Below are 14,067 nucleotides of genomic sequence, written 5' to 3'. Positions count from 1 at the left end.
CAGTGCTCAGGCAGAGTTTAAACCCTAGTACTTACACAAAAATTAAATAAATAAACTTCCTTAACTTATAAGAATATATAATAAAAACCTTAAGTAGCCAGGTACCAGTAGCTCATGTGTTATCTTAGCACTGAGAAAGGCTGAGATCTGAGTAGCCTGAGTAAAAAATCTGAGGCCCTGAGTTCAAGCCCAGAAATAGAAAAAAAGATAATCCATTATCTCAAAGAGGATTATGGGACCAGGTTCCTTCCTCTTCCTCTTTCTTTTACTTCCCAACCACAAGTTAAGCATTTTTCCTTCAGTACATGTTTCCCCATAATATGTTATCTCATCAAATGCTCAAAAGCAATAGTGCCAACCAACCATGAACTAGAACCTCTAAAGCCAAAAGCCAAAATAAAGCTTTACTCCTTAGAGCTGATTATATCAGGTACTTGTTATAGAGACAGAAATTTCACTGATACATGAGTAGAAAAGATAATAAAACAAAGGAGAAACTGTGTAATACCACTAAAGCAATACTTAGGTGGAAATTTATAGCACTAAATGTCTCTGTATTATAAAAACAAGGTTTTTGAGTCAATAGCTTTAACTCCCTATTTACAGAATTACAAATGAAAAGATAGAGAATAAAAATCCATGTTAAAAATTATACACAAAATAAGACAGCTAAGAAATACTAAAGAAGCCAAAAGCTGATTCTCTGAAATGAGTAAAAATGACAAGCTTCTAGCCACACTTATCAGGGGGAAAGGAGAGAAAGATAAAAAGCTTGGAGACAGCACCCAAGCCCCGAGTTCAAGATAGGAGATGGACACACACACACACACACACACACACACACACACACACACACACACACACACACACACACACACACACACACACACACACACACACACACACACACACACACACACACACACACACACACACACACACACAAAAAGTGAAAAATGCCAGCAGACTAATGAAGGGAAATCTGAAGGGAATAGAGCAAGCTTGAAGTACATCCCAATGGTCAACTGCGTGACAGTTTTAGCTTCAGAAAGAACAATACCTATAACATTATTTTCAAATAAATGAAAATCCTAGAGTCAAAAGTTTAAAAGAGAGGGAGTGGAAAGAGGAGAAGAGAGAGCTCAAAATCATTTCTATCATAATAAGTGGCAATCATTTTCTTTATCTGAAAATCAGTAGTTAAAGGGGAAATAAGCACTAATCTTTCTTTTTCTGTGAGTGTGTGCCAGTCCTAGGACTTTAACTGTGGGCCTGGGTGCTGTCCCTGAGATTTCATGCCCAAGGCTACAGCTCTACCACTTGTGCCACAGCCCCATTGCTAACTTTTTGGAGATGAGAATCTCACAGACTGCAGGCTTCAAATCACAATCCTCAGATCCGAGCCTCCTGAGTAACTGGAATTACAGGTGTGAGCCACAGGCACCCAGCTCTAATCCTACTCCTATAGTTCATCCAGTGATAAAAGAATATGTTTTATAAAGCTCAACTAGTAAACACAGCAATAAGTAAATCAACATTTCCTGAACGCAGAAGATTTAGGCAAAAGATGGATGTCAGCTCCTCTAGGTAGAAAACTTTAGAGAATAATGTGTTTGGAAAAGGACTACTTTTATAATGAAGAGAAATGGTAGCCATCTTCCAAACAAAATGATAAAATTCAGTATTGCTAATAGTAAGACAACTTGACATTATATGACTCTTAATAAGTATAATACAGTGTATATTTCTCCTATAAAATATGCTTACCAAAAATGTTCCAATTTTTTTACACAAATCTTTGGGACAAACTCCAAGTTTACAGGATATAGCAAAATGATATCAAAAGGAATTGACAGATCAACAGAACAGACAGAATAGTGTTCATTCTACACTCTTTTCTCTGGATGAGCTCAAACTCTCTCCTTTTCTTTGGCTACCCCAGCCTCTCACTTTTAGCAGATATAGAAAACACTGATGCAGTAAATCCAGAAGAAAGAGTAGTTTCCCTTTGTTTTCATTCTGGATAGGAACTGTACTGCTCTGTGGATATAAACTAAATTTCTGAGAAAGAAGGGAAGATAAGGGAGGGGAATAATAAGGAAATATCAGGAAAAAAAGATGAATGAAGGCCACATCCAGAAGGTAAGAAAGTGAGGGTGATGAAGGACACAGAGGCAGAAGCTAAAGAGATCTGCTCTGGCTGAGAAAACTCATGTGTCCTAGAGTAAAATAAGGATCAGGGAACACAGCTATGCTGACAGACTATACTGTAGCCAAGTAGAAGGACAGTTCTTAACTCATGAATAAAAATGGCTTCCCTGGTCTCTATAACCTTTTAATTTCAAAATGACACAAGAGTTAATTACCTTCACCTTTTCTGGAGAAGAGATTGCGAAATGTACCACACAGGTAGAAAACTCCACCACCGTGCATGTCAACATGGAGCTGGTAGCCACTCAGTCCATACTCTGGGCTGTCATCCAAAAAGGGACTGTGAGGAGGAAGTTCATAGGGGCTGAAAAACACATATTCACAAATTTGTCAGTATCAGAGAAGAAATACTTGGGCTTAAAATACTTCTAAAAAATTAACATTCATTCAAAGCACTATCTCCCACCAATGAGACGGTATGGGAATCCCAATAATCTTCCATACCATGAACCTAAAAGAACTGCTCCATGTTCTTCTTACAAAAGTCTATATAAACTGGCAGGGATATGAATTCCATGGGAAGACATAGGACTACCACAGTAAACATGTTTTCTGAGACCAACCCCAGGACAGCAATTCTACAAAGGCCACTCTGTCCTCAGTGGTCTCGGCAGCCAGCGATTGAGGTACTTAGCAGGTGAATGCATAAAATAACAGATCTACATGTTAGAGACCCAAGCAAAAATCTCAAGCTAAGATGAAACATACCTTTCAACAAGAAAAACCTTACCACATAAGGATTAACACACTTGAAAGCATCCAGGAGCTTTTAAGATAACATAAAAAATGTGAATAAGAAAGCACCTAAGTCCATATGAAGGGTAAGAGCTGCAAGGGAATGGAAAGCATGCTCCCCATCTGATTGTATATAAATGCATTAAAACACACCCAAACAAAACACATCTGCAGACCAGATTCAGTTTGAGGATATGGGTCTACTTGTGTCACAAAATACAAATAGTAACTGAGTGCAAGAACTTGAAGAACAGTGGTGGCATCTTATACTAATGAAATCTTCCTGTCTTATAAATATTCTCCTAGGTATCAATTCCTTAACCTAGAATAAATAAAGTAAATATATAATCATGAATAATGCCATTATTCAGCAACAAGTAACTATGCTTGTTGGCTTGTGTCTACTGACTAAAAGCACAATATCTTCATAGCTATTCTCTGGATGTTAAGATGGCATCAACTTCTAATGCTTTATATCTGACCATATTAAAACTTGATTCACCCACATACAGATACATACAGAGTGGCTGACCCTAACGTGCTCCTCTCCACAAGGTGATGGAAATGAAGATTTGCCATGACAAAAGCCAGTTCTTCCTCATTCTGAAAAGTTAATTGAAAAGAGTACATTTTTTAACTGAAATGCTTTAAATTTTTCACAAGGTCATTGTGAATATCACAACATTCAACTTGCAGATACATGCAGATTCTTAGAAATAAAACTCACTTCAGTATAATCATTATTACTACTAATGCAGTATTATTATATAATGAGACTTACATATCATACTGACAGTAAGACCATAATCTACTCAAGTATACAGAACATGCATTTCTGAAAGAATTATGATCCTAGTACTCATAAAACATCAAAATATTCTATTAAATGGTTGCAATTGTCAATTCCAGGCTGTTTCGAACTCTTTTTAAATATAAAAACAATACTGTGAAATACTTTTAGATACTAGTTTTATTCCACAAATAATGAACATTATTGTCATAATGTTCCTTTCCATATAACTGCTTGGTTTGGTAAATGCCCTGGAAATCATTAGATTTGGCTTTACCTTTTGCCTCTCAGATTAAAGAGCAAAAAGAGGGCTGGGAAGGTGGCTCAGTGGTAGAGCGCTTGCCTTGCATGCCTGAGGCCCTGGGTTCGATTCCTCAGCACCACATAAGCAAAAAGAAAAAAGAGCCGGAAGTGGCGCTGTGGCTCAAGTGGTAGAGCGCTAGCCTTGAGCTGAAGAGCTGAGGGACAGCGCCCAGGCCCAGAGTTCAGGCCCCACGACCGGACCCAAAAAAAAAAAAAAAAAGAGCAAAAAGAAACTGACCCACTTGTCCCAGATCCATAGTAATGCTGACTGGTAGAGGTACTCCTTGAGTGGTAAACCTGAAGGGGCCATTCTCCAATAGCTAAGCAGAGGACAACAGTCCTTGTAACTCTGCAAGCAACATGGATCCAAGAATTCAATTCAAGATATGTTGAACAAGCAAACTTCTGCCTCACCCACAAGTCACCATAACACATAAAGAGAAAGAATAATGACTGTCACAATTGGCAAGATAAAAGAATATGATGCTGCATGGAACTACAGACTGATTCTGTCTAGACATTGTATACAGAGGCATACTACTGTTCTCAGATTTCTATCTGTGAGCGGCTCTTTTTAAAACAGCCATAATCCAAAGTTATAAACCTAAATGAACAGAGGTATATGATACCATTACAATTTTCACTAAGTCACTGACAAAAAATAGGCCCAGAGGAGGAGGTGACAATCAACCTCACCAGTAAAAACAAGAAACCTATATAGAGAGAAAGGACAACTACTTTACAGACACTTGACACTGAAAATCAGATTATGCCCTATGCCACAACCAGGAAAGACACATGCTTGGAGAACCCAGTGTTAAGTGTGTAGTAACAGGGGCTCTGGTAGAGAAAGAACATGAAAGCAACAGGAAAAAAAATGGATTGGAAGGCAACAGGAGATAATCCCCTGACATTAAAAAAATGTTAACAAAAATAGGCAGGAGGAGGTGGCTTCCCACGTGTGATAGCAGAATAAGCCCAACTCAGTAGAACAGAGGGTCGCAGAGCCAGAAATATGAGGTTGTTAAGATGAAGTTACATAAAAGTCACCAGGAAGTTCACATTCAATCTCAGACAGAATGCTGTATAATTGCAAAGCTGTGATGAAGAAATGAACACAGTAGATATGAGACACACCTTACCTTCCACAACCCCACAAGGAGGCCAGGGTTTAGGCAGAATATCCGAACAAGTCTGTCACAGCCAATCATGGCAGATTCAGGTAAATGACTCAGATTGTACTTTGCAATTAAAGAATGCCATCGAGGTCTTTGAACATCCATGCCAAAGAAAGGAGAAAGAGAAATGAGCTATATGTGTGTGTATGCAGAGGCAGGTGTGCATATACATAGATAAACATATATATAAAATTTCAAATCTCATTGTTATATCTAAAAATGTTTTGAAGAGCAATTTATATATACTAATATGCCCAAAACAGCTTAATTATAAATGGAAGCACAAAAATCTTGTATAAATAAAAGGCAGAACAGATATATATGACTCTCATCCTATTGTCATTCTTTACTTCCCTCTTGCTGTTACTCAAGTGCCCATCAGAAGGAAGTTTTACAATTAAGATGAATAAATAACATGCAAGTAAAGATAAAATAGTTTAAGTAACATTAAAGCGAGTCCTTACAGCAAGCTATATGAAAGCACATGTGCCTTTCAAAGTTATCAGGAAAAACTCAGACAGTGAAAACTAAAACAGAAAATCAGTCTGAAACAAAATCATGAGTGTTTTTATGAAGGAGAGACACTGAACTCAAAGTCTCATTGCCTGACAACTTCACTTTGTTTCTCAACATAAGACTTAAAGCTAACTCAGCAACATTTTACAAGGACTATGAATGGGTCTACCAATGATAGAGTCAAAAGTCTTACATTTCCAGTAACCTACACCTAGTTTGGGAACTTAAAAAGGAGATAAGATCTCAATCTAAGAGGCCGAATTCCTTAAGAAGTAGGAGTCACAGGGCACTGGTGAAGCCTGTAATTCTAGCTACTCTGGAGGCTGAAATCTGAGGGTTGCAGTTTGACCAGCCCAAGCAAAAAATCCATGAAACTCTTATCTCCAACTAACTACTAAAAATCCAGAAATGGAGTGGTGGCTTAAATCGCAGAACACTACCCTTGAACAAAAAAGCTCAAGGACAGAACCCAGTTCAAGACCCAGGACTAGCACACACACCAAAAAAAGGTCATTCCAAAGTCTGTTTCCAGAACTTAACACATAATAGAGCCAAATGGAGATAAATATGCAAATGTTAATTAAGTAAAAAAAAAAACTTAAGAAGATTAGATGTGAAAGTTTCAAAGCATTAAGAGCTGAAACCAAACTACAGTCCCCCCCATGCTACTGAATTCAACCCTTTAAAAGATTTTTTATGCTGACAACCACAACTGCGGGAGAGATAGCTGATAAACACAGCCTGGTGGCATATGCAGAATATACCTGGGGACGATGAATATAGAATTAGCGACCTACGTGTGGATTCATGTAAGCCTGACCTGAAACCTTAGCCCTAAGGAACAGTGACTCCACAACCATCACAAACTGGGTTCTTGTGACATTACCAACCTAATCAAAAGAGAAGCTGAAAACTTAAGAAAACACTGTAACAGCATTGTACACAAAACAGGTGTTCAATAAGTGATAGTCAATGCATTATCAATAAGATGGAAAGGGGAGACTAAGGATGATGAGAAGCCTTCTTCTCTTCCTCTTCAAGAAGACCAAGGCTAGAAAATACTCTTAAGGCTGGCTGTGTTTCTTCCATTCTATGTTTTTAGCTCCCTTATCAAAGATTAGATGGCTATAGGTCTGTGGGTTCATTCCTGGATTTTCAATTCTATTCCATTGGTCCTGAGGTCTGTTCTTGTGCCAGTACCAAACTGTTTTGATTACTATGGCTTTGTAGTAGAGTTTGAAATTTGGTATTGATATTCCTCCAGCACTGTTCTTTCTGTTAAGGATCATTTTTGCTATTCGGAGTCTTTTATTGTTCCATATGAATTTTTGGATTGCATCTTCTATTTCCTTGAAGAATGAGGTAGGAATATTGATAGGTATTGCATTGAATTTGTAGATAGCCTTGGGAAGTACTGCCATTTTCACGATATTGATCCTTCCAATCCAGGAGCATGGGAGGTTTTGCCACTTTCTAAGTTCTGTTTTGATTTCCTTTTTCAGGTTTTTAAATGTATAAGACATTATGTTGAAAAATGAACTTTACAACTTTGGCAGGGTGGGGAGGGAGAGGTGGGACTGGGGGTGGTAGGGGGTGGGAGGGTGAGGGGGTAGAGAGGGGAAGGGATGGTATGGGGAAACAAAGGAGGAAGCAACAATGCTTGATAAGAAATGTACTCACTATCTTGCCCATGTAATTGTAACCCCTCTGTATGGTATTTTCACAATAAAAGTAATTAATTAATTAATTAATTAAAAAGTAAAACAGAAAAGAAAAAGCTGGCTGCAGACGAACTTACACAGCCTCTGAGGACATTCCTGTCCTCATCTTTCTTGGTCTCAAAGACCACTGACACACTGAGGCGCATATTTACACCAGTGCACTCACAGACTTGGAGCAGGACAACATATACTGTAAAACTGTCAAGGAAGAAAACCTGAGAGTTACAGGAAAATTCAATTTACAAATTATAGGGGTTTTGCTTTTCCTCAAAAATCTTCATAAAAAACGGGGGAGGGGGGAGTATCTTCCTAGTCACCAGATACAAATATTTTTATTCCTGCAAATGAAAGGCCCCCTAAAACACATTCTTAAACTTTCAGTTTTGTTGAGAACAGTTCATTAAAGGCTAGCTGACATTCATAGACTTTTAATGAAAATAAATTACATTCAACAAATTCCCCCAATCAATTCCAGCATTTTTTAATCATAGGTAGTTCTTCATGATTCCAATTTTTTAAACATACTATTTTGGGGGCAGAGGATAGGGGAGAGGGAGCCATACGGGGGCTTGAACTCAAGGCCTATGTGCTGTTCCTTAGCTTTTTTACTCAATACTGGGATTCTACCACATCACAGTTGCACTTCTAGATTTGGGTGGCTGATTGAAGTTAAAGAATCTCAGGGTGGGCTGGGAAGGTGGCTCAATGGTAGAGTACTTGCCTTGCATGCAGGAGGTCCTGGGTTCGATTCCTTAGCACCACATAGGCAGAAAAGGCCAGAAGTGGCACTGTGGCTCAAATGGTAGAGTGCTTGCCTTGAGCTCAGGGACAGCCCCCAAGCCCAGAGTTCAGCGTTCTCCCCCCCTCTCAGGGACTTTCTTGCCTGGTCTGGCTTCAAAATATAATCCTCAGATATCAGTGTCTTGAATAGCTAGGATTTACAGTCATGAGCCACTGGCACCAGCAGAAACATATTATTTTTAAGTGGATTTTCAACTTAGTATCACCCATTTACCCTTTCATGTTCATTTAACCAATGTTAACAATTTTGTTCTAATATGTATAAACTAATATTTCCTAATAACCAAGTAATACATTGTTGCCAAACTAATAAAGAGTTTATGGGTTTCTTCTTTGAACTAATTTCACATACATATAACCTAAACACTATTTGAGGAAAACCTGGTGCCCATCAAACTTTCAAATATTTATCCAAATAGAAAATCATTTTAAAAAATAATAGTTTCTCAAGAATACTTTAGTAACATAAACAGAGAGAACAATTTCAGTTTTCATTGATTTTTTTTGATAAATTTCTTATTAAAGAGTTGTACAAAGGGGTTTCAATTCAACATGTTAACTTATATATACAATGCATTTTGATCAGTGTTCCTCCATCCATCATTTTACTTTTTTTTTTTCATGTTACTATTAAGGAAGCTGGAGACTTACTAGCAGTGTGAGATCCAAATATCCTCACACTTACAGCATACACAGAACTCAATAATCAGTAAAAACTCTTGAAAAAAACAGTGCCACAGAGGGGTCCAACACAGGCCTACCTACCTCCAGGAAAATGGAAAAAAAGTGTCCACTGCAACAGACATGAACGAGACTCGTGGAACTGTAGTGTGCACGGACAGAAAAAAAAAAGCAATAGGGAAAAGGCTGCTGGAAGGTCAAAGGGAATTAAGACAGGTAACGGATGGGAGGGTGGACTGGACACCTGCTAAAGAGAGGAATAATTTTAGCTTTGCATTCGCGATGTATTATAAGGATTCACTAGCTTTATCTAGAAGTAAATCTTCCACCATGCCAGAGCCCAGCTTTTAGGAAAAAAACATCAATGATGAGCATGAAAGATTCACTGGGAAGACAGATCCTAGCCTTTCATGAGTGTACCTCCAATGTAAAAACCACCTGACAACGGGATAATCATCAGTGCTCTGTGAGGCACACTGATCTGACCTTACAGTACTATGTGCATGTTGTCACATATCTAGGAAGTTTAGAAGGAAGGCACATTAAATAACTACTAATAAATTTATGCTCTCACATTTAAGCTATAATTAGTATATCATTTCCTAAAGAAAAAAACATGCTAGGTTTATGTCTTTAAGATGGTTAAAACTAAGAACTTCAAAAAGTTAACCATCAATCACCAAGTTAAACATACTTATTGTTAACACTGTTATATACAGTATCATTTGTACTGTTACAGGTTATGTCTAAATTTAAGTTCTGCACTTTTTTGTTTTGGTTTTGGTTTTGCTTTTGTCAGTCGTGGGGCTTGAACTCTGTGCCTGAGCGCTGTCCCTCAGCAATTCAGCTCAAGACTAGCACTCTACCACTTGAGCCACAACACCACTTCCGGTTTTCTGAGTGATTTATTGGAGATAAGAGTCTCATGGACTTTTCCTGCCCGGGCTGGCTTTGAACCGTGATCCCCAGATTTCAGCCTCCTGAGTAGCTAGGACTACCGACATGAGCCACCAGCGCCCGGCTCTGCATGTTTTTTAATATATGACAGCGTGATATCTATAAAGTGTGAAAACCCCATTTTTTCCTATTCTATGGTGATGCAGAATAGTAGAAAAGTCTTTCAGAAACAATATAGCTTTAAAATCATGGTAGCATTTCTGAATTACAAAACCAAAGCCAACTAATATTTCAGTACAAGAAATTTCTACGACATTATGACTTACCCATTTTTGACAGGGGGTTTATACCGATCCATAAAAACTGGTGTCATACCACACAGATCCAAGGTTGACAATGTGGCTAAGTGTGGCCAGGTTTTGCCATACCACACAACGGTAACAGATGTATCATTGAAGGAAAGATCCACATGCTGCAAGACATACTCTTTCCCACTTTTTTCTCTCAATATAATTGCCCAACTTAAGCCTGAGATTCTGGAGAAAGAAAAGAAAGCTAATAATGTTTACCTCATTACCAAAAAAAAAAAAGCTAAAGATCGTTTCAAGTATTATCTCCAAAACATTTATTTTCTTAACATCAAAAGTTCTCAGAACACACTCAACATAATTTTCACTTCATCAACATTACCTGCAGTATACTCACTCATTGAGCATTTATGATGTCTCAAGAATGGGCAATAGGGGCTGGGAAGGTGGCTCAGTGGTAGAGTGCTTGCCTTGCAGGCATGAGGCCCTGGATTCAATTCCTCAGCACCACATAAGCAGAAAAAGCTGGAAGTGGTACTGTGACTCAAGTGGTAGAGCACTAGCCTTGAGCTGAAAAGCTGAGGGACAGTGCCTAGGCCTAGAGTTCAGGCCCCACGACTGAGAAAAAAAGCATGGGCAATATACACATAAGGCAAGGGTTCTGCCTAGAAAGAATACCTCAAGCGCCCTGCTTTACTGAAGGAGAACAAATAAGTTATATTTGTCATTAAAACTGTTTACCATAAATATGAAATAGGAAACTATTTTGTAACCTTACAAAAATATAGGAGGCAGTCCCCTGCGATCTAAACTGTACATCCACCCTATGGATGTAACAGCCCAGAGCTGACAGAGTTCTTCTTTTCTAGTGTCTATTAATTGAAAAGGATTCTCAGTCCTGTCTGGGGGCCACTGAAGCCACTATGCAAGAGCACTACACACACCTGAGAGCCTCTTTGGTTTTCACTGGAAGACCTGTATAAGGGCTGACAGGCTTGAGAATCTGTGCTAGTGTTGCTTTCACAGATCTGATTTGTTTTGCAATATATTCTTTCTTCCAATATCCAGCTTCTTTTTCCTCAACTGACAGAAAGCTTACAGACATAGCCGTCTCCTCTACTGAATTCATTTTCCAATTTGATCTTTTAGGTGAAAAAGCAGTTGAGTAGATTCTGATCCATATAAAACTGGGAGAAAAGGAGAAAATATATTAACTAAGTGATGTCATCATATACATATACTTAAAACAGTAATATATTAAGTTCTAATTTTTAAAACCTAATTCCATAAATAAATCATGCTGAATATTTATAGCTGGTTCATACATTAAAGTAATTTGCAACTGGAAATGAAGTGTTCCAAACCAAGCCTAATTCCACACATCAAGTTTAAAGCAAACAATCACAATGCCAGGCTTCAAATCAAACAACAGAACGATAGTAACAAAAACAAGCACAGACTAATGGGAGCAGAGAAGACCCAAAATAAAATCACAAAACTACCATCATCTGATTTTTGACAAAGGAGCCAAAACTATACTGGTGAACAGACAGCCTCTCCAAAAAATGGTAATGACAAAACTGCTAGTGTACATAGGAGACTAAAATTTGACCCCTACCTCTTATCCTATACAAAAATTCAAACAATTCAATATAACCTGAAACTTTAGCCAGGTGCCAGTGGCTCATACCTGTAATACATATCTACTCATAGGTGGTTGAAGATCCCAGCAAAGCCAGCACTGGCAGAAAACTTTGTGAGATTCTATCTCCAATTCACCACCAAAAAAGCTGGACTGAAGGAACAGTTAAAGTGATAAAATGTTAGATGTGAACAGGAAAAGCTGAGCAAAGAGCCCAAAGCTCTGGGTTGAAGTCCCAGCATTGGTTTAAAAAAAAAAGAATCTGAAAATCCACTACAAGAAAACATAGGGAAAACTCTGGAAATTTTCATTATTAGTCTTGAATAGGACTCTATCTGCCTACACAATAAGAGAAAAAACTGACAAATGGGACTACATTATTAAAAAGTTTCCACCCAATGAAAGAAACAACCATAACTAAAAACAATCCACAAGATGGGAGAAAGTCTTTACCAGATATTTAAATATAAATGATTAATATCCAGAATGTACAAAGAGCCTAAAAATTACACAGCAAAAGAACAAATGACATAATGAATGTGCAAATAAATTAAACACACAGTTCTGAGCAGATATATAAAACATTCATCATTTAGTCATAAAGGAAATATAAATCAAAACTATACTATAATTTAAACTCCTCGGGGCTGTGAAGGTGGCTCAGTGGTAGAGTGCTTGCCTTGCATGCATGAGGCCCTGGGTTCGATTCCTTGGCACCACATAAGCAAAAAGAAAAAAAGCCGGAAGTGGCGCTGTGGCTCAAGTGGTAGAGTGCTAGCCTTGAGCTGAAGAGCTGAGGGACAGCACCCAGGCCCAGAGTTCAGGTCCCACAACTGGACCCCAAAATTTAAACTCCTCCCCTCTCCACCAGGATACACTGTCAAAATCAAGAAAACAGACAACAGCAAATGCTAGCAAGGACATGACCCTCATACTATATGTAGAACAATAAAACAGTATAACCACTGTGGAAATTAGTGTGCAGGTAACTAAAATCTAAAAACAGACCTAGCTTATGTCTTCACCATACACTATGAGAATATAGCTGAAAGAATATAAATCAATATACAAGAAAGATATCTGCATATCCTTCTTACCACAGTGCTGTTCACAAAAGCTAATCTGTAGAACCAAAGTTCCCATCAAGAGATGAATGGGTAAAGAAATAATGGTACACATATACCATGAAACAGTGAACTCATGTCATTTGCAGGAAAATGAATGGAACTGGAGGATTATCATGTTGAGTGAGATAACCTAAACTCAAAAAGCTAAATATCACATGCATTCTCTCTATTCACGGACAAGTGCATATATACATATATACATACACATAAAGAACATTTCAAACTATGGGACTCTTTAAGGGAACAAGGAGAAGAGAGAGAAGGAAAAAGAATGATGGAGAGTGAATAGTATTGAAATTCATTGAAACTATGTATGAAGATGGCTCAAGAAATCATTTAAAAAAAGAATTGTGGAGCAATAGAAGAATGGAGAGATAAGAGAAAGAGGAAAGAAAAGGAAGATTATTCTGATTAAAATATAATGTATGCATGTGTGAATGCTATGGTGCAATGGTATTTCACATTATTGGTATAATTAATACACACTGAGGAAATGAATGACAGAAAAGTAATGTAAGCTTTGTTGGAAGGTGGTATCAGCAAGAGTAAGGATAGCCAATAGAATACAAGAATGAGGGTGAATATGGTCAAAGTGCTTTGTTTACATAGATGAAATATAACAGTGAAACCTTTGGCAATTTTTTTAGAAACAGGGAAACAGGTATGGGAGAGTGATAGAGGGGGTTGTCTGATCATTTCCATGTATGCATGGAAATGTCACAATGAGCCCTGCCCAACTATGTAAGGTAATAAAAAAAAATTGTAAAAATTAAACTGAGCAATCTCATGTCATTCGGAAATACACTGTCCAAATCACTGACTTCTTTTTTTATTGTGAAAATACTGTACAGAGGGGTTACAATGACATGGGCAAGATAATGAGTACATTTCTTATCAAGCATTGTAGCCTCCTCCTTTGTTTCCCTTTCCCATCCCATTCTCCCTCCCCTCCCCCCACCCAGCACCAAAGTTGTAAAGTTCATTTTCGACATAAGGACTTGTACATCTCATTGTTGCAATGGGTCCACCTGTATCACTGACTTCTTAAAGTAATAAGCAGGATATATATTCTAGAAAAATAACAGGAAGTAATAAAATATGATTCTTATGTTTATATTTATTTACTTATACACAAAGGAAATAGCAACACTGAATAA

The 14,067-nt window shown here is 37.8% G+C and overlaps 1 protein-coding gene across 6 annotated transcripts in view; it reads right to left on the bottom strand.

Moving 5' to 3' along the window:
- Positions 1-14,067, bottom strand: part of Fbxo15 (F-box protein 15) — a 49,562-nt gene that overhangs the window by 22,414 nt on the left and 13,081 nt on the right. For 5 of the 6 annotated variants that reach the window (XM_070028955.1, XM_070028958.1, XM_070028959.1 and 2 more), the window contains 5 exons: positions 11,086-11,328; positions 10,160-10,369; positions 5,182-5,308; positions 3,467-3,549; positions 2,367-2,515 (listed from right to left, as the gene is read on the bottom strand). In XM_070028955.1, coding sequence (XP_069885056.1) covers positions 2,367-2,515; positions 3,467-3,549; positions 5,182-5,308; positions 10,160-10,369; positions 11,086-11,328 — 812 coding nt within the window. The remainder of the gene's footprint in view (positions 1-2,366; positions 2,516-3,466; positions 3,550-5,181; positions 5,309-10,159; positions 10,370-11,085; positions 11,329-14,067) is intronic. The other variant, XM_070028956.1, reaches the window with a different exon arrangement.

Source organism: Dipodomys merriami, unplaced genomic scaffold, assembly GCF_024711535.1.
Source record: "Dipodomys merriami isolate MVZ:Mamm:240054 unplaced genomic scaffold, mDipMer1.0.p SCAF_2, whole genome shotgun sequence".
In the NCBI taxonomy this organism is placed as follows: domain Eukaryota; kingdom Metazoa; phylum Chordata; class Mammalia; order Rodentia; family Heteromyidae; genus Dipodomys; species Dipodomys merriami.
The sequence above is the reverse complement of the archived record's forward strand: the minus strand, read 5'-3'. Positions and strand labels throughout refer to the sequence as shown.